We start from the raw sequence: 19,896 nt of genomic DNA, 5'->3' as shown, positions 1-19,896 counted from the left end.
CTCCCCTCCCCTCCTGGGCAGTGTAGTGCCTCCTCTCCCCTCCTCCCCTCCCCAGTGCTTCCCTTCTAACCCCTGGCCCCTGGAAAGAGGGATGCTTATCATGTTTAAGGAACTCATTGCCTCTACCCTACCTTAGCGCTTCACTTGATCTTCAAGTAGCAAATGGAATTGGTGAGCTATTCTCACCAGTGACATGGATAGCCTGTCCCAGCATGACTGAGTGGGGGGGAATCAGGGAAGGGGGAATTAACATATATTTGGAAACAGCGCATCTGATGACTGTGTCTGTGTGAATTCCCAAAGAAAAAAATCCAGATTAAGGAGAATTAATCATAAAGGAGAATGGTTTATTGAAATAGTTGCTTAAGTTAGAAATATGTTATACTTTCATATACCTGTTGAACACAGAATCTAGGCAATTTAACAAGCTTAGCTTTCATTTTAGCAGATTACAATCAAGCATAAGCTGGCCCTATTTAATAGGACCACTACTTACTCATCAAAGTTATATTGAGTCAGTGTGGCTATAGACCCCATGAACTCAAATGTAAATTCAGGCTGGTCCAAAGGCGGGCAGCATGATAAAACCGTAAGGGGACAGCCACGTGCAGGGTCTGGCTTGGTGCCAGGATCCCCCATCTCAGACAGGCTCCCTGGCTTCCCTTTCTGGCCATTAGGGATGCCAGAGCTGTCCTGAGACCGGTAGAATGCTTTACAACCAAATCCTGGCGACTGATTCATATCAATTTTTTGAAATGTTATTTAAAATCTTACCTCATCAAAATATTTTACGATGTATTTGTAAATTTCTGTCAAGGCCACTTCTTCATTAAATTCATTCTCATGTTTCTTAAAGAAAGAAAGCCTTGTTGAGAGATTCTGAAATGACTTTTCAAGACAGAAGTAACAAATGTTATCTTATTTCTACTTTCTAGCAATACCTTAGATTCCTGAGTTAAGAATTCTTCCATTTCCGAAGATGACAATGGAGGCAAATCCCTGATTGCTTTGTAATAAGATTTTACTTCCTCTTTGTAGGTTGGGATATCCTTGGCATAGAGAAGTTTATTAGTTGGTGCTTCCTACGAAAACAAAAACAAGCATCCATGGCCAAGAGTAAAACACCATGGGGAATTTATAATAGTAACAATGTAGCTGAACCTCCAGCACTATCACGACCTCCTAGTAACAAAGCTTTTTCATGCAGTGGGCCTTCATCAGTGTTGTTGATTGAATGACTGACTGCTATCCAGATAGTTCTGGTGAGTCACTGTTCTTTTCAGGCGAATTAAATGCTAATATATTCTGCCTTCCTCTCATAAAAGAGCTAAAATTATTATTTTTGCATGATTTTGAGTTACTGTAACAACGGAACTTATTTCAGTCATAGTTCATTACTAATGGTTGTAAAAAGCCTGAATTAAAACATTTGCTCTCATCTTCACCCACCAGTGAATTTTGGCATTTATAAAAGACTTGATTGTAGGTCTGATTGAGCCCTTTATGTAACAATGAAAGTGGTAAGTAGTTGGCGGTGGTGGATTTTTCTGCTTATCCCTTTTATTAGATTATAAAGATCTTCTAGCATTCTCAAGGAAGTACATGGTCATTAGTGCTGGGGGCTCTGATGTCTGACTTCACAAAAGTTCCCTGTCAGTTTGAATGTTTTTATGTAATAGCTGTAATATAAAAAATTGAGGGAAAAGTTTAAAAATTCCTACTCAGGGAAGATAGCTGAGTTAATGATAGGGCTAATGTCCCAGTACATTTTTAAATGTATTGAGGGCATGAATAGCCATATCAATGGCTGAATCATTTTGAAGGATGCTGACACAGATATTAGAGAGATTTTTTTGCACTTTTCAAGTTTAAGTGAAACCCACAAATCCTGTGATCATTCATTCAGTAAATGTATTTAGCTAGGCACTGTGGCAGGCACTGAATGTAAAGAGTCAAAGACGACCAGTACCTGCCCTTAAGAAGCTTCTAATCTACTTGGGAAGACAAACTTAACACAGTGCTTACTGTGATACCAGTAATTAGTAGCAGAGTATAAAGAAAAGCGCTGTGGAGTTGGACAAATCAGGGATCATCACCAAGACTTGTGGCCTCCCAGAACTGATGTTCTGATTTCCTCATCTATAAAATGAGGGTAATAATAACTACCAAGAACATAGTAATCACAAGAACCACATAAGGTATAGTTCAGCTAGTCAGTTAACCATTTTTTACTGTGAATAAATTAAGCATTTTAGTGTCTTCCAGTGTGTTTTTGTTGCATTGGTCAAATGAAGAAAGGGCATGGGAAATGGAGCTGGAAAGTTCACAAAGCAGGTATATTTAGACTGATCATAGGCTCCTATAGTTTTTGGTACACATTAAGAAGTCAGGTTTGTTGAAGGAATGAATGAATAAGTAGGGTGTTACTAGAAGAGAGGGGTTATGAGACAGGAAAGGGATACGAAAACACGTTCATGGTAAGTTTGGGAAAGGTAAAGCTGTAGCGTAGAAGGTATATGGAATTTGCAAGAAAATGAGGCGGCCAGAAAAGAGACCTGAAGCCCAATTAGGAAGGGCCGTGTGGTACTGGGAAGATTTCACCTGGCAGGTAATGGGAAGTATTTATAATTTTTAAGCAGGAGACAGACAAGATCAGATTTAAGCTTTAGATAACCTGAGACACAGTGAAAACAAAAAGACAGCACAGGCAAGGAGACCAGTTCCGAGGCAGTTATATGGGTGGAGAGGGGCTGAAGGGATAGGGCCAAAGAATGAGAAAAAAAGACATTTTGGAGATGGCAGTGGGCAGTAACCAATTAGGGGAAGGGAGGAAGAAGAAGGCGTTGAAGATAATGGGAAGGAGTTTACCTTGAGAGACCAGGCGATGCTAGGAAGACAAAAGTAAAGACAGGTGTGTTTTGCAGAAATCGTGGTGAGGGTGAGTTTAGATTCAGACTAGGAAGCTGAGGCACCTGTGAAACATCAACCACCTTTCGCCCCAGGCACTCTCTCAAATTCCATATACCAAGGAGACACTGCTCAGCACTGAAAGACTGTCTGAAATCCATTAGGTACAGATACTGCTCAGTTTAATACATTTGGAGTGCTCGAATAAGACCAAAACATCCCTTTCAGAGTTTGCTCTGTATTTTTATCTTTCTTTGCTTTCCTGAGGCTTTTGCTCAGCAAAGAAAACCGCAGGAAAAACAATATTGATGTTTTGATTATGAATTGACAAACTGGTGGTGGTAGAAATCTCAGGCAAGATTTTCTTACCCATGAGCAATTTGTTATATTCAAATGGACTCTTAGGTGTACAGCTGATCCTTGAACAACATGGTGTTGAACTATGTGGGTCGGCTCTTACTCTACGTGGAGTTTTTTCAATATAGTACAGAACTGTAAATATGTCTTCTCTTACAATTTCCTGAACGTTTTCTTTTCTCTAGTTTATTTAAGAATACAGTATATAGCACATATTACATGTACAAAATACATGTTATTTTGACTTTCTATTAGTAGTAAGGCTTCCAGTCCACAGTAGGCTATTAATAGTTAAGTCTTGGGGAAGCCAAAAGTTACAGATAATTTTCAAGTACATGGAGGGTTGGCACCCATAATCCTCCCATTATTCAAGGATCAGCTGTATTCAGATGGGATTAATTTAGCTAAGCAAATTTCTGTAGTTTCACTTTGGGTTTATAGTTTATAATTTGTGGTAAAGGTATTTACAGGCACAGTTTTACAGTAGAAAGGGGATAATAGTCTATTTTGGTATTCATTAAAAAAAAACTAGATTAAAAGTAAATGGGACAGCTTTTAAAGAGAAGCAGATCTTCAGTGACTACCATGGACTATTTCTTTTTAGCTGCTGTGGTTCAGACCAATTGTTTAGAAGAAAGAATGCTTCCGACTCACAGGATGACATGTTAAGAGATACTAAAACCAGGCCTTACCTTCCCGAGTTGCTGCTCTGTGAGAGAAAATGCGTCCATGAAGGCCTGGGCAATCACAGATAAACAGCCGTCTATGTGTGGTGTCTTCTTAATGTCAAAGACAAACTGAGGGTTCTTCAGGATGTTTACCCAGAAGCGAAGAGGAAGGCTGTTCCGAGAGAGAAATCTCTTTTCAAGTATAGCCCTTCGTAGGAGGCGGATGCTCTGTTTATCACAGTTTGCATACGGACGTTTTTGCCCTTGTTATTGAAGTATGCAAGTCTGCTTTGCCAAATATACCAAGCAACAGATGGCAGCACCACTCAGAACAAGAAAGGGTTAAACTGACAAGCGCCACTGAAGGGAGGACTAGAACGGGAGAAATTCAAAGGTGGCCATTGACGAGAATTTTCTCCCGGTAGTTCTAGATTATAGCAGGTGACGGTTGCCCATGAAAACGTTTCATCACGTGTCTGGAACCTGACCTCTTCTCACCCCCTCTAAGTGCCACACCCTGGCCTAAGCCGCCTGCATTATTAGCCCCCAGCTCTCAGTTGTCAGCCTCAGTTGTCCCACAACTATCAGCAATCTTAACACAGAGTCAGATCAGGTCTCTCCTCTGCTCAGAACCCTCTAAGTTCTCCATCCCCCTCGGGATAAAGCCCCTGCGTGATCTGGGCCTGGGTCCTCATCTGTTACTCTTCACCTTTTTCATTCCAACCCACCGTGGGCCTCTTGGCTGGTCTTCATGCATCCCAGGCAAGGCTGCACCTCAGGACTCTGCCCATCTTCCGGAAACTGCCTTTAAACAGACAGTCTCAAGGTGTATGCCCTCACCTCTTTCAAGACCTGACTCAAATGTCATCATCTCCTTGAGGCCTTCTCTGACCACTGACCTGTTACTCTCTATCCTTCTTTTCTGCTTTGTCCACTGTACTAACCTTCTAATATACTACTAATTTACCTATTTATCATCTCTTCCACCCACTAGAATGCAAGCTCTCTGAGAACGGGGATTTTTGTTCAGTTTACTGTTACATCTCCAGCACCTAACAGTGCTTGGCATATAGTAGGTACTCAGATACTTGAATATGAACTTGGGAATCATTCAGAGTCCTTCCATTATCTCAACTCTGGCCTAGCAAATTACCTCCATCATAAGGATGCTGGGCCTCTCCTCAGCTCTACTGTCCTGGCTACTGCCCCTGCTCAGATGCCACCCTCTTCACAGTGACAAGGGGAGCCTACAGCAGCAGCACCTGGGATTAAGAGGCTAGAGCACAGGATGGGAGGGAGCCAGGGTAGATGCTGGGACAGACCCGGATTCAATGGGAGAAGATGAGACCTAGAGCTCCGGCACTTCAGCTTGTAATACTTCCTTAAAACGGTCTGTGGGCCCTCAGTGTTCGGGAGGGCTTGCGATTGTGCCGGAAAGTTCTATCATGTCTTAACACCGAGTCTTACTCAGTTCATACACAGAACATTTCAAATAGAGGTAATGAGCTGTTTCTTTACTGAGGAGAAATTTAGAACAAACCTGGATGCCTTACCAGGCAACCAGGTAAAACGTTAGAAAACAAAACAGACCTTTGGCTAATTCTCATGATATCTGAGTACTGCACTTGCTCAAATAAAAGCAGAAATGTCTATGTAGAATCAGAATTCAGACAGTTTGGTAACTGCAAAGAGATTAAGTATTCTCTAATGGAAAATTATATAATAAAACCACAAAATACTAATTTCTCATCTTTTGCCGGTCAGGTTAACATTCCTTACAAGGTCTTTTTCATGCGTTAAAGATAATAAGGTTTGTTTATGTTATCCTAAAGAATAGGCTCACAGCATAGGAAGGGTTTTGTTCTTGTTAAAAATAGTAAGAGAGGAAGAATCTGCTTTGACATGATAGCTTACCAAGCCAAAAGATTCTGATCTAGGGATAATGAATCCTTCTGTAACTATCCATGCCCTCCTTTTGGTTAAGATTCTGTCCCAGATTCTTGAAAACAGTCAGTAATCACATACTGTTTGTTCCCACCTGTTTGTTTTCCAAATATGTACGACATCAGGATCTGTGATTTTTTTGTTTTCAGCCTGGGCATCCAAAAAGTCAAAAAAGTATTTTATAGCAAATGGGGCTCTGCTGTTGGGTAAACTCCAAATGCTTCTAAAAAGTTTTTCAAGCACAGAATGAATTGCCACCTGAAAGAGAGCATCAGACGTGGGAGATTTAAAAAATAGGGTAGCAGTTTTGAATACAATAGAAAATGAAATGCCAGTTCAGAGAAAATGATGTACAAAACAGAAAAAAAACCTGAAGAGAAAATATGTAAAATTATCAAATGAGGCCAACACTCCATGTGGGTCAAGCATCCTGAAAATCCATGCCCAGGTTTAGGTTTAGTCAACAATGAGGGTATCGTAGAAGTCTCCAGCAGTTGAAATGTCAGTTGTAGGGCTACGTGCATAGATCAAGAAGCCATGGATGTTTAGCTTTTATTAGTTATGTTCAGCCTAGAAAAACTCAATGTTGCTCAGTTCCCAGAATTGTTCCTGTTGCATGTATTTCCATCAGAGGTTTTTATTCTCTACTTTCCAAAGCATCTGAGTGTTTTACAAAAGACAAATAGGCAGATCTCTGTGGGACAGATGAGAAAATCAAGAGGCTCTGGCTGTCCTTTAGCCACTAAACAAATTTACTGAGCTCTCGGCATACCCTCTGCTATAATCTGAAGAAGCATGCCCATCAGGAGACCAGGGCCAGGTGTAGATAATAGCATTTATATTGCTAGTCATTTCAGGGGGAAAAAAAAGGATCACCACAGACTTCTGTTAATCTCACCAAAAGCCAGATAAAGTAAAATTTGCTTCTGATTTGGTATTCCAACAGCTTTCACATCTGACACTTTTACTTGTGAACAGAATTCTTAACTTTAAAGTGGAAGAATAAAAAAAGATTTAGTAGGTTTGCCGTCACTGACCCCACCCTTCATTTTATTTGCAATTCAAAGGGAGTTTTATTGCTCCTCTATAAGAACAAATAAAAACGAATAATTACACCATGAACCTAATAAACAACAATAGTGAAATGGTGGGTAAAGGACTGGGAACAATATTAAATCCCTGATTGAAGATACTACAGCCAAAATTTGTAAAGTGCCGTTATCTTTGCAGTTTCTAAAAAGAAGAGGAGGGTAGGAAGTGTTTACCATTTAAACTTTCATTTTGCTTTGCTAGAAGGCACAAGGGATTTGTAACATTTTCACACTTCAGTGGAAATTAAGTCAAACACATCATACACCCCCAAGGTAGCCATAAAAGCACTCCCAGAACAGTTAAGTGTACCTTGGTCGACAGCAGCTTTGTCAGATACATTTCTTTTACTTTGAACTTGTGCTTCCCTCGATGTCTCTTTCCTTGCACATCTTGGAATGCTTCCGAATCTGGTAAAATCTAAAGGGAAGACAGACTAGAAGCGTTACCCAAGGAGACCGTTCATGCTACAGAAGGCATCCAGTTCAGCGGCAAGCACAAGAAAGACTGAACTCACCAAATGGCAGTGGTCTTCTGAGTATTCCACATCTGAATGCCAGAGAAAGGGGGAGAAAACAGTCTATTAAAAAAACAACCACGGGCTAATTGGCCTTCTCATAAAATGCCCCATTTGTGCTATAAACAGAAGAGGTTACTTGAGCTCTTCACAGCTATTTTTTTTTTTTTTTTTTTTACCCTGTTGCATCTTAAGATCTTAACAACGTGAAGACCAAACGGGCCAGGGAGTAGGAAGCAGGTTCCCTATTCCTGGAAGTATTAAAACAGGCTGAATGATCCTTTGTTGGGTGTGTAGGAGAGGTTCAAGCCCCACTCATGAACAAATGTACCTGGGGGCATCTACTGAGTGCCAGGGGCTCCTAGGCAAAAGGCAATCTTAACACAGACCTACTTACCCCCCCACCCCAGTGGAATTTACATCCTAGCCAATGAGAGACTTCATACTATTAATTATACAATTATTTAACTACAACTGTGATAAGGCTCCTGAAGAAGTATATGCTAAGAAAGTAACTGACAAAGGCCGGCCCTACTCTGGGAGGTCTTTCAGGGGAAGGGGTGTTGGAGCTGAACCTAAATGAATGACTAGTTAGCCAGGCAAATGGAAGAAGGGGAATGGGTGCAAAGACCCTAAGGTGGAAGGAACGTGACCCCTCCTGGGATCTGAAAGAAGGGCAATGAGTTGGGAGTTTATAGAGCAAGTGTGACAGTGACACAGGGTGAGGACAGTCCTGAAAGAAATGTGGTAGTAAAGAGAATGGTAAATGGAAAAGAAGGATCAAGGGACTAGGTTTTTTGTTTTGAAGATGGAGACTCGAATACCTTGAAACACTAACAAAAGCTGTAGAAAGTGGGGAGGTATAGAAAATTTAGGTGAGAGAAGATTGTCTGTGGTGTAAGAATGCTTGGAAGGTTGGAAATGATGGGATTGAAGACACAGGTGAGAGACTGGCCTTGGATAAGAGGAAGGAAATCCTGGAATGCTGGTGGGGGTGGGAAGGAGCACAGGAAGAAATGGGCAGATGCAGGTAGGGTGGTAGGTTTGGTGCTAGATGTTGATGGAGTTCTGATTCCTGTTTTCTCTGTGACGTACAGGATCAAGTCTGCTGCTGATAGAGCCATGTAGGTCAGAGCTTTGAGGAGAGAAGGCAGAATTCTGGAGAACACAGAGTTACCTAGAGAAATTTAGTGGGTGTAGGCTGCATTGAGGGTCCCAGTCATGTTGGGCACCATGAAATTATAGTGACTCCAAGCTATGCTGTTGTGTACCTTCCTCCAGTGGCTGCCTGGATATAGGTTTAGGAAAGGCTAGTATTGGGTTCATCTAGGGCTGGGACACGACAGAGAGGGTAGTAAATAGGGGACAGGGACAGGAGAAGGTGAAGGGTTAGGAGGAGAGTGATCAAAATAATGGCTCTCAGCTGAACTGGACAGGGAAGAAACAGAGACGTTGACTGCCTTGAGGTTCCATGAAGAGATCCAAATGTGAGATCCCCGATCTTTGAAGCTTAAAATACAAAGTTCTACTTTTTTATAACACAAGGACACCAATTCCCTATGCCAGAATGGCAGCCACCCTCTGCAAGATGGCTTCTCTCACTAAATAGCCAGATCTAATGATGGACTGTGAGGTTCCCCACAGGGGTTTCCTACCACCTACCAAATTATCCTTTCTATTTAATTGGGGGCTGCATTCTCTGTTTGTACTGACCAGGTATTGGGACCTGTGAGGCCGCTCCTAGTATTGAATCTAGGAATCAGGAAGCCTCCCCTCCAGTTATATGTGTGAAAAGTGCTGTTGGTGAGGCCCAGAAACTTTCCAAGGGCTGGGGTCAGAGTGTCTTAGCTGGGGTATCCTTTCTCTGGAGACAAACCTAGACTGGGATTTAGGGAATTTCTCAAGGCACCGTCACAATGCCTTCCTTTCCTGAGACCATCAGGGAGGTGGGTAGAGAGTTTAGAGGCTAGCCCATTGACTTTCCCATAAAAGCTCCCCATTTAGTTTGTCTCACTCCGCTTTCTGGGAATTTTGCAGCTGCTATCGCAAGGAGATTTGGATTTCTAAGTGGATTATCTTGTTTGTTCAGTGCTTGCAGGGCTGTGTGATTATCTACCGGCTTCCCTCTCAGTTTGCCAGAGGGGTCTTCTCTGTTAGCCCCCATCCTACTGAGGAGTTGGAACAGAGCGAGGAAGGCTGAGATTCTGCCCTGAGTTCAGGGCTGTCAAGAGGCAGCAACTTCCTTTCTGCTGAGCAGTCCGGCCAACTGCTATTTACTGGTTCCTGTCCTCTTTTTTGCAAAGCTCACGTTCTTAGGAATAGAAACAGATCAAAATGGCTTTTCTCCAATTTCAGAGAATTACATAGAAACAACTCAATCTCACTTTTGTGACAATACATCTGAAAGAGGCAAAAAACAATACTTTATATAAAAGTGGGTGAGAACAAAAGGTTAACATTATATCGGTTACCTGTAGTAAAATTTGCTATCTTCTTAAAGACTTTTATAGTGGATCCATTTGATATCTGAAAGCAAAGATAAAAAATATATGAGTTTTCAAAATTTAATACATTTCTCAACTTCATCCAGGAATTAGATGGCTGGCTGGATCTTGGCATTGTCTCATTTATTAAATATTTATCAAGAACTTCTATGTGCTGGAAGTTGGAGCTATAATGGTGATGAAGACACTGTCTCTGCCCTCAAGGAGCTCACAGTCCTGTGAAGGACATAGACAAGGCAGTGAGATGCAGTGAGGCTGGAAGAGGGGGGGCCAACACACCATAGGGCTAATGGGAGGTGGGCCAGCCCGGGCAGAGGGGAAGACAAGGCTGTGTTAGGAAGTATCCCAGCATCTCAGAGGTCAAAAGAGGCTTGGGCCACTATGTTTTTGAGGTTCCTACTGTATTCAGAAATGCTGAAACAGGTGTTCAAAGCTGTGTTAGCTAGAGCTGGTGTTTACCGTATCACAGAGCAATTTCACATCCGGGTATATATCCAACAGAAATAAGTGCATATCCTGATAGCAAACTATATGCGATTGCCCCATACTGGAAACAACCACACATCATCAATGAATAAATAATTTGGGGTATGTCCATACAACAGAATATAAAGCAGTGAAAAATGAGCAAATTACTGCTCCACGCTGCATGGGTAAACCTCACCGTGGTAAGGTGCAAAGAAGCCCAACACAGAGGAATACATACTATGTGATTCCAATCATGTAAAGCTAAAACAAACACAAAAACAGTCAAACTATGATGTTAGATGTTTGGACAAGAGAGCGGGGTTAGTGATTGGGAGGGGCCTGGAGGGGGCTTCTGAGGTACCCATAATGCTCTCTTTCTTGACCTGAGTCGTAGTTACAGGGTGTGCTCACTTTCTGATAATTCATCCACTAGTACACTTATGATTTGTTCTCTTTTCTGCAGGAATATCGTATTTAAAAAAAATTTTTTTTCAACGTTTATTTATTTTTGGGACAGAGAGAGACAGAGCATGAACTGGGGAGGGGCAGAGAGAGAGGGAGACACAGAATCGGAACCAGGCTCCAGGCTCCGAGCCATCAGCCCAGAGCCTGACGCGGGGCTCGAACTCACGGACCGCGAGATCGTGACCTGGCTGAAGTCGGACGCTTAACCGACTGCGCCACCCAGGCGCCCAGGAATATCGTATTTTTAAAAAGCTTGCAAAATCATAAAAATTGCATATACTTTTAAATAAAAACTTTACAATTAAGTATAACTTATAGGAAAGCACTTCACATTCACTAATATTAAGTATACAGCTTAATAAATGTTAAGTATACACCTGTGTAACCACTACTCACGTGAGGATAAAAATTGTATTTCAAGGTCCTACGAAGTACCCGTTATCCCCTCCCAGTCAATAACCACCCCATCCTCAGCCAGAGATAACCACTATTCTGACTTCCATCTGTTCTTGAACATCATATAAATGGAATTATATAGTACAGCTAACCCTTGAACAACATGGGGGTTAGGGGTACCCGCCCCCTGCACAGTTGAAACTCCACATATAACCTTTGATTCCCCCAAAACTTAACTGCCTACTGTTGACAGGAAGCCTTACCAATAAGTCAATTAATACATATCTTGTATGTTGTATGTATTACATACTGTATCCTTATAAGGCTAGAGAAAAAAGTATTAAAATCGTAAGAGAAGATACACTGACAGCACTGTACTGTATTTACTGGAAAATATCTGCATGTAAGTGGGCCTGCACCATTCAAACCTGCATTGTTCAAGGGTCAACTACGAGTGTGTGTGTGTGTGTGTGTGTGTGTGTGTAGGTCTGGCTTCCTGGGGTCATCTTAAGGTCTGTGATGTGTATCCACACTGTTGCAGCTACAAGCAATTCAATCGTTTTAAAATGACTTTGTATTATTGTGTGAATATATTACAAAAAACTGCCATACACTAAAGACAGAAGTATTGACATGCTACAACATGAACCTCAAAAACATTATACTAGATGAAAGCCAGCCACAAAAGACCACATGTTGTATGATCCCATTTAGATAAAATGTCCAGAACAGATTTATGCACACAGAAAGTAGATTACTAGCTGCCTAAAGCAGGGGTCAGAAGAATGAGGAGTGACTGCTAATGAATTCAAGGTTTCTTTTGGGGGTGAGGAAAATGTTCTAAAATTAGATTGTGGTGATGACTACACAACTCTGCAAATGCACCAAAAACCATTGCATTGTACATTTTAAATTTTTTTTTTCAACGTTTTTTATTTATTTTTGGGACAGAGAGAGACAGAGCATGAACGGGGGAGGGGCAGAGAGAGGGAGACACAGAATCGGAAACAGGCTCCAGGCTCCGAGCCATCAGCCCAGAGCCTGACGCGGGGCTCGAACTCACAGACCGTGAGATCGTGACCTGGCTGAAGTCGGACGCTTAACCGACTGCGCCACCCAGGCGCCCCTGCATTGTACATTTTAAAAGGTGACCTTTATGGTATATAAATTATATCTCAATAGAGCTGCTAAAAAATTGCCCCAGATTTTAAATGTACACAATTTGACAAATAAATGCCTTTACCACACTGACACACTACTGCAAGGCCCGCGCATACCCTCTTTTGTCTATCAAGTCAGGAGTTCTCACCTGAGGCCTTTCGGGACTATGGAAGCCAAGGCCGGATGGCCCTCCAGCGCGGCCCTCCCCCACGACCGACTGGGGGAAGAAGCGCCCTTGAGGCCAAGGGGACTAGATGCTAAGAAGCAGGGGGCAGGCCTCACTTCTTGTGAGGAGTAAATTATTCTGAGAGGCTAGTCCACAAAAATGTAAGACAAAGGAACCCTGAAGAGAGTCAAGTCAAGGATACACAAATCCTTGCCTTCATTCTGGGACTATGGAGGGAGGATTAACCCTGTCTTTTCGGAACATGGTCAGCTGAGTGCTTTTTCCCTCCACTCTGAGGTCCTCAGTCTGGTCTGAATTCTAATACTACTTTGGACCTAGCCTTCCTCCATTTGGAAAAAAGTAGAAACCTAGAGTTTCTCTTCTGGCTTGCTGGGCATTGGTTATCAGAGTGTACAAACCTGCTTAGCAAGCACCAAAGGATTAAGGTCTAATCTCCTTCAGGTTGCACCCACAGAGGAGGGAACACGGGGCGAGAGCCAGCCCTGCAGAGGCCCTGAGCACAGCCGTCCAGCCAGCTGTGTCTAGCCAGCTGCTAAGTTTAGACCAGAGGCCTCCAACCGCTGGTGTTCACATCTTGCAGGGAGGGGGAACACTGGGCAGAGGCTGGCTGGGCCATCAGGTCTCTGAAAAGTGTCTCCAGCTTGGACTCTTATTGAATTCTTCGACTCTGCTGTTATTACCAAACCTCCTCCTCTTTCCCCTTGAGCCATTCATTGTTTTCTGGCTGCTTTTTCCATTCTCCTCCACATTTGATGCAATTAAAGTAAACACTCTGTGCAGGCACCCTCTTAGCAACACTCAGACACCAAGTTTATGAGAATGTTTGAACATAGTTCTAAAATTCCTCCCCATGAAGAGCTGGATATGCTCTGTTTCTAAGCCAATAAATATCTTTTTATAAAAGGAAGCTGGTGATTCATTCTGGGTAATTGTCAAAGAATGAATCCCAAATGGATCCTGTTGAGTGTTGAGCCAATACTCCACTACCGTCAGACGCTTTGTTTTGCTAAACGTGAGCACCCTTACCCTATAATCACAAACACCACGGATGGGCTTTCCGATAAGCAGCCCTGCCAAAGGTTCAAATGTCTTTTCGAGAGCTGGCAAGGACTCACTGCTGGCACTGTGCTCAGGCATTAAGATAGCGCACACGCAGCTTGTACCACGGAAATTTTATTCTGAAATTATCTCCCGAGAGCAAGTGTAAAAGCATTTTATTAGTGGTTGAGTTGTGTGTGTGTCTGAGCATGTGTGTGTGAGTGTATTTCTAACTTTCACAGCTGCTCTGGGGCTGGAACATTTCCCCCCACGTGACACTTTAACACCATCGTAAGACAGAAACTAGTTCACTTACAGATGTTTGGTGGGGGGATAAGGTTTCCATTTTCTATTTTGCACAAGTCAGCTGCTGCTGAGTTAAGGACAGAAATGCTGTTTTGAAAAGTGCCACAGAATCTAAAGTGTTAAAAATATGATACTGTTTGTTCCATCTGAGGAGCTCCAAATGCTTTCCTGAGAGTGACTCATTAATCCTCCTGTACTCCTGTGAGGCAGGGAGCGGCCTCTGGGCCCCTACTTTAGGAATGAAAACCAAATTAAATCAAAGAAAGATTAATGTCACTAGATGGATCTGCAGCAGGAATGTTTCTCCAGCCCAGAGCAGAACTGGTAGCGCACGGCAATTTCAAATTAAATTCCTCCCAGTCTCACAGTGCTCCAGGATTCAATGAGACAAGAAGGCGATACCCCTTCGATGATGACTGGCCCATGTTGGAACAAGGTAGAGAAAACTGTAGACTCCTCCATTATCAGAATTAGGAATTGTGACTGCACAAGGCTAAACGGACTCAGGTCGACAATTTAAAATCACTCCTGAAATCAGCAGGAGGTACACATCCTCCAAATCACGTGCAAGCCAAGGTGGGACTTCTCTGTGGCAAAACCCTATCCTTGTGGCATGAGTTGAAGAAAATTCCGTAAGGATAGATTTTCTAGATATATAAGATTGAATTTATATTTAGTCTTACAAAACTGCCATTTTTTATGGGTAAAAATGGTCAAATGTTGGTAATTTCATATTGCTTAGTCTAAGAGGAAAGCTGGAATTTCAGCCTAAGAATTGTATGGAAAATTATGAAATATTGTGATACTTTTTTTCTTAAAAAAAAAAACTGAAAACACAGTAACCAATACACATCACCACATGGAAACCCTTACTGGTATCCCTCATTCCTAAAATGGTATTATGTGAAAGCAGAACTCTATTCAACCAGCATTGTCCCCGCAACCACTCATCAATTTTGCTTTCCCCACCTACCCCCTTAGCTCTTCCCACTGACACCCCAAGGCTGGAGGCAGATAATAAAGGAATCCTGTTTCTCAGGGCCAGAGGGATAACCTTGCTCAGTCCATTAGCAAAGGAGGTTCAGTGTTCATTGGCGTGTTTGGAAGGGGCCCCATCAGAACACTCCCAACACACATATCAGATCATACATGTGGTTCTTGACACCCAGGACAGAGCTCTAAAGGATGCTTCCAACTAGTTAAAATGCCAGTAGGGCTCTTGCGTCTTCCTTGGGTACTTGGAATTCAGCCTGGGCCAGTAGCAAACTCTCTCTGAGGACTGTCAGAACCAGACCTCGTCCTCTAGGAGCCAGTTTGCTCTCTAAAAGTGTGCCTGAAATTGGGAACCTTAAGCACTCCCCTGCTTTTGTTGGGCTGGGGTGGTGAGCTCTTGGATGCCTGCAAGAGGCCTCCTATCTGAAGAAGGCAATTGTTGTCATCTTCAAGGAACACTGGCCTTAAATTATGTTGAAGTAGAATTAAAAATAAGGATTTTGATAAGCTCACAGACATGAGCTTCATCAGAAGATTTTAAGAGAAGTTACCTTTTTGGATATGACATCAGAGAAAGTAACTACCAGGATTTTTCGTCATTTGGCCCAGCTTCCTAGCCGAGGCTGCCTTAGAGGCTGGAGGCATGGGCTACAAGCCCAGCTGGAACCAAGCCTATCTCTCCGGCCCTGAGAAGAGCCATGTCTCCAGCGCCATTGCTGTTTCATCTGCTTCCGGCCTTGGGGCATCATTGAGAAGAGCTACGCGGAACCTCTCCCTGTGCCCTAGAATGGGAATAATGATAGTATCCATCTACCTCACTGGGCTGTACAGAGGACTAAAGGAACTGCTATTTGTAAGAGCCCCTGGAACAGTGCCCAGTATACAAGAAGCACTCTGTGCTTGTTTAATGAATAAATAAATGTCTAAAGTCATTCGTGCTGCAAGAGACCTTTAGAGATGGTCAAATCCCTTTATTTTAGTGTCATGGATGACACACCTGATTGGACGGACCGCTGACTTTACCTAGCAGACACTTTGGAACATCCCTATGAGCTCTACATGTCATTTGAATGACAACTTGAGTGGTGGCGACGACCACTGCGGCATTAGCATGCACCTGTTACGAGAGCGTTCTTCAACATCTCAGTGGTTTAAACGTCTTTTCTGCCCCTCAGAACCTCATGGTTCAGAACGTGAGGCGAAGTCTATAGAGGGCATTTCCTGCCGGACACAACACCTGTTCTGTATATGCGATGCCACCCTATTGCGGGGTGTAAGTGTGATAACACCGTCCAGCAAAAGGTCACACGGAGGTGCAGGGGAGGGGAAGAAAGCCTGGACCCAGAGACACCTCTCCATACATACACACAACTGATCTTATCAGCTCCAAAACACAGTGCAGTTTCCTTAATAGGAAAGGCACACTCAGCGATGGCCAGTTAAGGAAGCACTTGGGGAGGATTTAATTATAGGGGATAGAGATGCCTCTGGCTTAATGTGTTTGTAAAGATGCTGGCTTTACCCCTTGTTTGCACGGGACGGAAGGAGACTGTAGCAGAAATCCACCCTCCTCTGCACTCATCTGATGGAAAACGAGGGTAATAAAAGCACCTTCATCATAGGATTGTGAACCTGAATTGTGCTTATGCACATGAACAGTGCTGTCATCACTATGCAAAGCAATCTTGGTGACGCCCAGGGTTGGCAAGGATGCCATCCTATAGATGACAGAGCATTGCCAGCAATTTGGGGCTGTGGAGGCTGCATCTGGTCCATGAGATGCTATATTTTTGCTGTGCCTTCAGATCCCCTCTAGAAACCTGTTCTTCAAATATTTGGACAGTAAATCATTCAGAGGAAATCAGCTACACTCTGTTTGCCCTAAGGACAGAACAGGAGAGAAGAACCAGGTTTCCACTCCAGCAACGGGACTTTGTTTAGATAGTAGGAGGAACTGGCCGTCACTAAAGATTAACTTTAAAACCTAAGTAATTTGGGCTAATTGGAGGGAGATGAGTCTGAATCACTTAAAATTCCGAGTTAGACCCTATTTTTAAATGAAATACAGTTTTTTGCTTTCAAGTACTTGCAGTGACTCAAACTAGGGTGCTTTAGTAAATAAGAGTGGTAATTAGCACCTTGTCTCTTTGGAGGGAAACGTAAGCTCCAGGAGAAAATTTTTAACAGAAGCACAAAAGTGAGCTTCAGCCTACCCCTGTCAAATTACTCCCAATTTTGAATCTGCAGGGGAACTACTAAACTGGGGATAGAGTTCGGTGGCCGAGGGTAGTGGTGGATACTTTTTTTCTGAACTGTCTTTGAAAAACAGGGCATTTGAGATGGTCCAGGCATGGAGAGCACAGGGCCGATGACCTCCCCAGTTTCCTTCAAGCTCTCTGAGTTTATTTGCCTTACGGCTTAGCTTTTTAAACATAAGGAGAATCCTTTAAGCCCTTGTGTCCTAGTCTTGTCATTTATTACCACCATGTGGCAATGCTAGGGTATGAAGCCAATAAATCATTTGGACGGGAAGTGACTACAGGCCGGATTAATTTCATTATCATCCTTAAGCAGATAGGTGTCTAGCACGGCCGATGTCTCCAGTGAAGACTGATGTTCTATCTCTCCTGACAGCCCTCCCCCTGGCCTTGCAGACAGCTATGGTGGTTCTTCCTTTTCCCTGCTGGAGTGGCTCGTCCTGCCTTTCCCTCTGAAGGGCAGTGAGTGGCCACACCCCCTTCCTTTGTGGTCCACCTCATGCCACACGGTCGCCAGGGGACTCCAAAAAAGCCTGATCAGGGTGGCCCAGCCCTCCTGGCACAGCTGAGCAAGACAAGCACATTAGCTCGCCAAAGGAGGGCACCAAAGGAGGGCGTCTGTGGTGGTGTTCCTTCTAAACCCGCCGAGACAAACTCGCTACCCAGACAACACGGAGGGAAGGTGACTGCCAGGCTGCAAGCCTGAACTTCAAACTGATGCCCTGATAAGCCCCTAAGTTCTTACACTTGCCAGGCAGCACCCCTAACTCTAACCTCCTATCCATTAAATTCCCTCTGGAGCACAGCTTCTCTGAGTGTGGCTCACAGGCATACATACGCTCAGAAAGCCCCCTGGGGATTTTTACAAGTTCCAAAAGCTGAGACCGACAGCTCTTGGCAAGATGACTTCAAGGTTGGAAAGTCTGAGCTGCGGGAGGGTGAGCACGAAAGCAAGTCGCTACCCCGTGGCTCTCTCTACTGGATGCTCTCCGGCAAAGGCTCCGGTGGCGCCCACCCAGGTGTCACCCAAAGAAGCTATTTCCAAACTAGTTCTAAGAACCACTTAGCCAAAGAGCCCAAGGAAGAGGTGTCCTCTGTTTCTGGCCACTGCCCAGCAAGCTCTGCTCAAGAATGGTCTCTGCTTCCTCCCTGGAGAGGGGAGAGCCTGCAGGGTCCAAAGGCCTTCTCGGTGCAAACACATTTCCTGGGGACTTCGCAGGCATGAAAGACAGGAGGCACCTACTCTCCGAGTGGCCTGGGAAGCTGCTCCTGCTGTTTCCTCTGTCTCTGGAAGACCAACTGCATCAATGCATCCGCCTGCCATCTTGGCTGCTCCTTCACCCAGGGACTCTCCCACCTGCATGGTTTATGGTGCCCATCTCCTGCCCATCTCTGAGTCCCTCTGCTTGTCTCCATCTCAAGAGCCACCATGTCATTTCTGACCAACATCATTCCTCACCTGAAATTCTTCCAGTGACAGCTTCTAAGGGTCTCCCTAGTTCCAGCTTTGTACCTCTCATAACCATGCTTCAGACACAGCCACAGGCATGTCTGAGACACAAATCTCCCCTGCTTAAGATCCTCCCGTGGCTTCTTGGGATTATTGTTGGGACAAAAGTCCAATTCCTGAAGAAGCTGATAGGGCTGTACAATCCGTTATCTCCCCTTCTTGCCTCCCTCCCCACTTCTCTGCCTTCCTCTCAGTCAGGCTTTGGCAGGTACTGGTTAAGCCACAGACCCTAGAACCCAACTATCTGAGTCCAAATCTTGGCTCTGCCACTGACTAGCTGCTGGTAAACGTCCCTGAGTGTACCATCTATAAAGAGGGTTAGTAACAGCACCTACCTCATAGGACTGCTATACATGGGACGGACTAAGCCAGAGTAAGGGGCAATGCTGAGGGCAGCACCTGGCACAGAGTGAGGCTCCGTCACATCGGCTATTATTGGCTCTCACTGCCAACCCCCCCCCCCATCTCAAGTTTTAGGCAGCTGCAAGTCTTTGTGTGGAAGAACATGTGTCTTCTCCCTTCCCTGTGGGGTGTGCTGGTGCCCCATCCCGGACCGGGAAAGTACTCATTCTTTAGGTCTCTGCTTAGTCAGCTTTCTCCAGGAAGCTTTCTCTGATGCTCTGAGCCACAGCACTCTTACACCATAGGTGTTGCCTCATACTTGTCTTCCCCCTTCTTCATCCCCTCCCGGGGGTGGTAGGCTCCTTGAAGTCAGGAACTTGGTCTTTGTTCCTCTTGTGTGCAACCCGGCACTAGCAGATATTCACCAAAGATTTGGATAATGTTGCTGAATGACTCCCAGTATTCATCTCAGTGTGTTCCAGAACCTTCCCTGCCTCCTGTCTGTCTGTCTCTCTCTCTCTCTCTCGTGCCATGTAGGCTTCTCAGATCTCTGAGAGGTCATGTGCACCCCACACCCACCTTGGCACTCACCCAGCATGTGGGTCAGGGGCCAAAGGAGCTATTACTGGGGACACCTGGGTGGCTGAGTCGGTCAAGCATCTGACTTTGACTCGGGTCATGATCTCATGGGTTTGTGGGTTCGAGCCCCGCATTGGGCTCTATGCTGACAGCTCAGAGCCTGGAGCCTGCTTCAGATTCTGTGTCTCCCTCTCTCTCTGCCCTTCC

General features: G+C 44.1%; 1 protein-coding gene across 1 annotated transcript in view; it reads right to left on the bottom strand.

Annotated features, from left to right (window-relative positions):
* Nucleotides 1-19,896, bottom strand: part of PLXNC1 (plexin C1) — a 149,726-nt gene that overhangs the window by 2,900 nt on the left and 126,930 nt on the right. Inside the window, 7 exon segments of the mRNA XM_047065087.1 lie at nucleotides 775-849; nucleotides 942-1,082; nucleotides 3,957-4,104; nucleotides 5,971-6,134; nucleotides 7,278-7,385; nucleotides 7,483-7,514; nucleotides 9,954-10,008. Of these exon segments, the coding sequence (XP_046921043.1) occupies nucleotides 775-849; nucleotides 942-1,082; nucleotides 3,957-4,104; nucleotides 5,971-6,134; nucleotides 7,278-7,385; nucleotides 7,483-7,514; nucleotides 9,954-10,008 (723 nt within the window).

This window comes from Lynx rufus, unplaced genomic scaffold (genome assembly GCF_022079265.1).
Source record: "Lynx rufus isolate CCGP_SWC_20201006 ecotype Redwood Valley unplaced genomic scaffold, mLynRuf1.p SCAF_7, whole genome shotgun sequence".
In the NCBI taxonomy this organism is placed as follows: Eukaryota; Metazoa; Chordata; class Mammalia; order Carnivora; family Felidae; genus Lynx; species Lynx rufus.
This window is presented reverse-complemented; position numbering and strand designations above follow the sequence as displayed.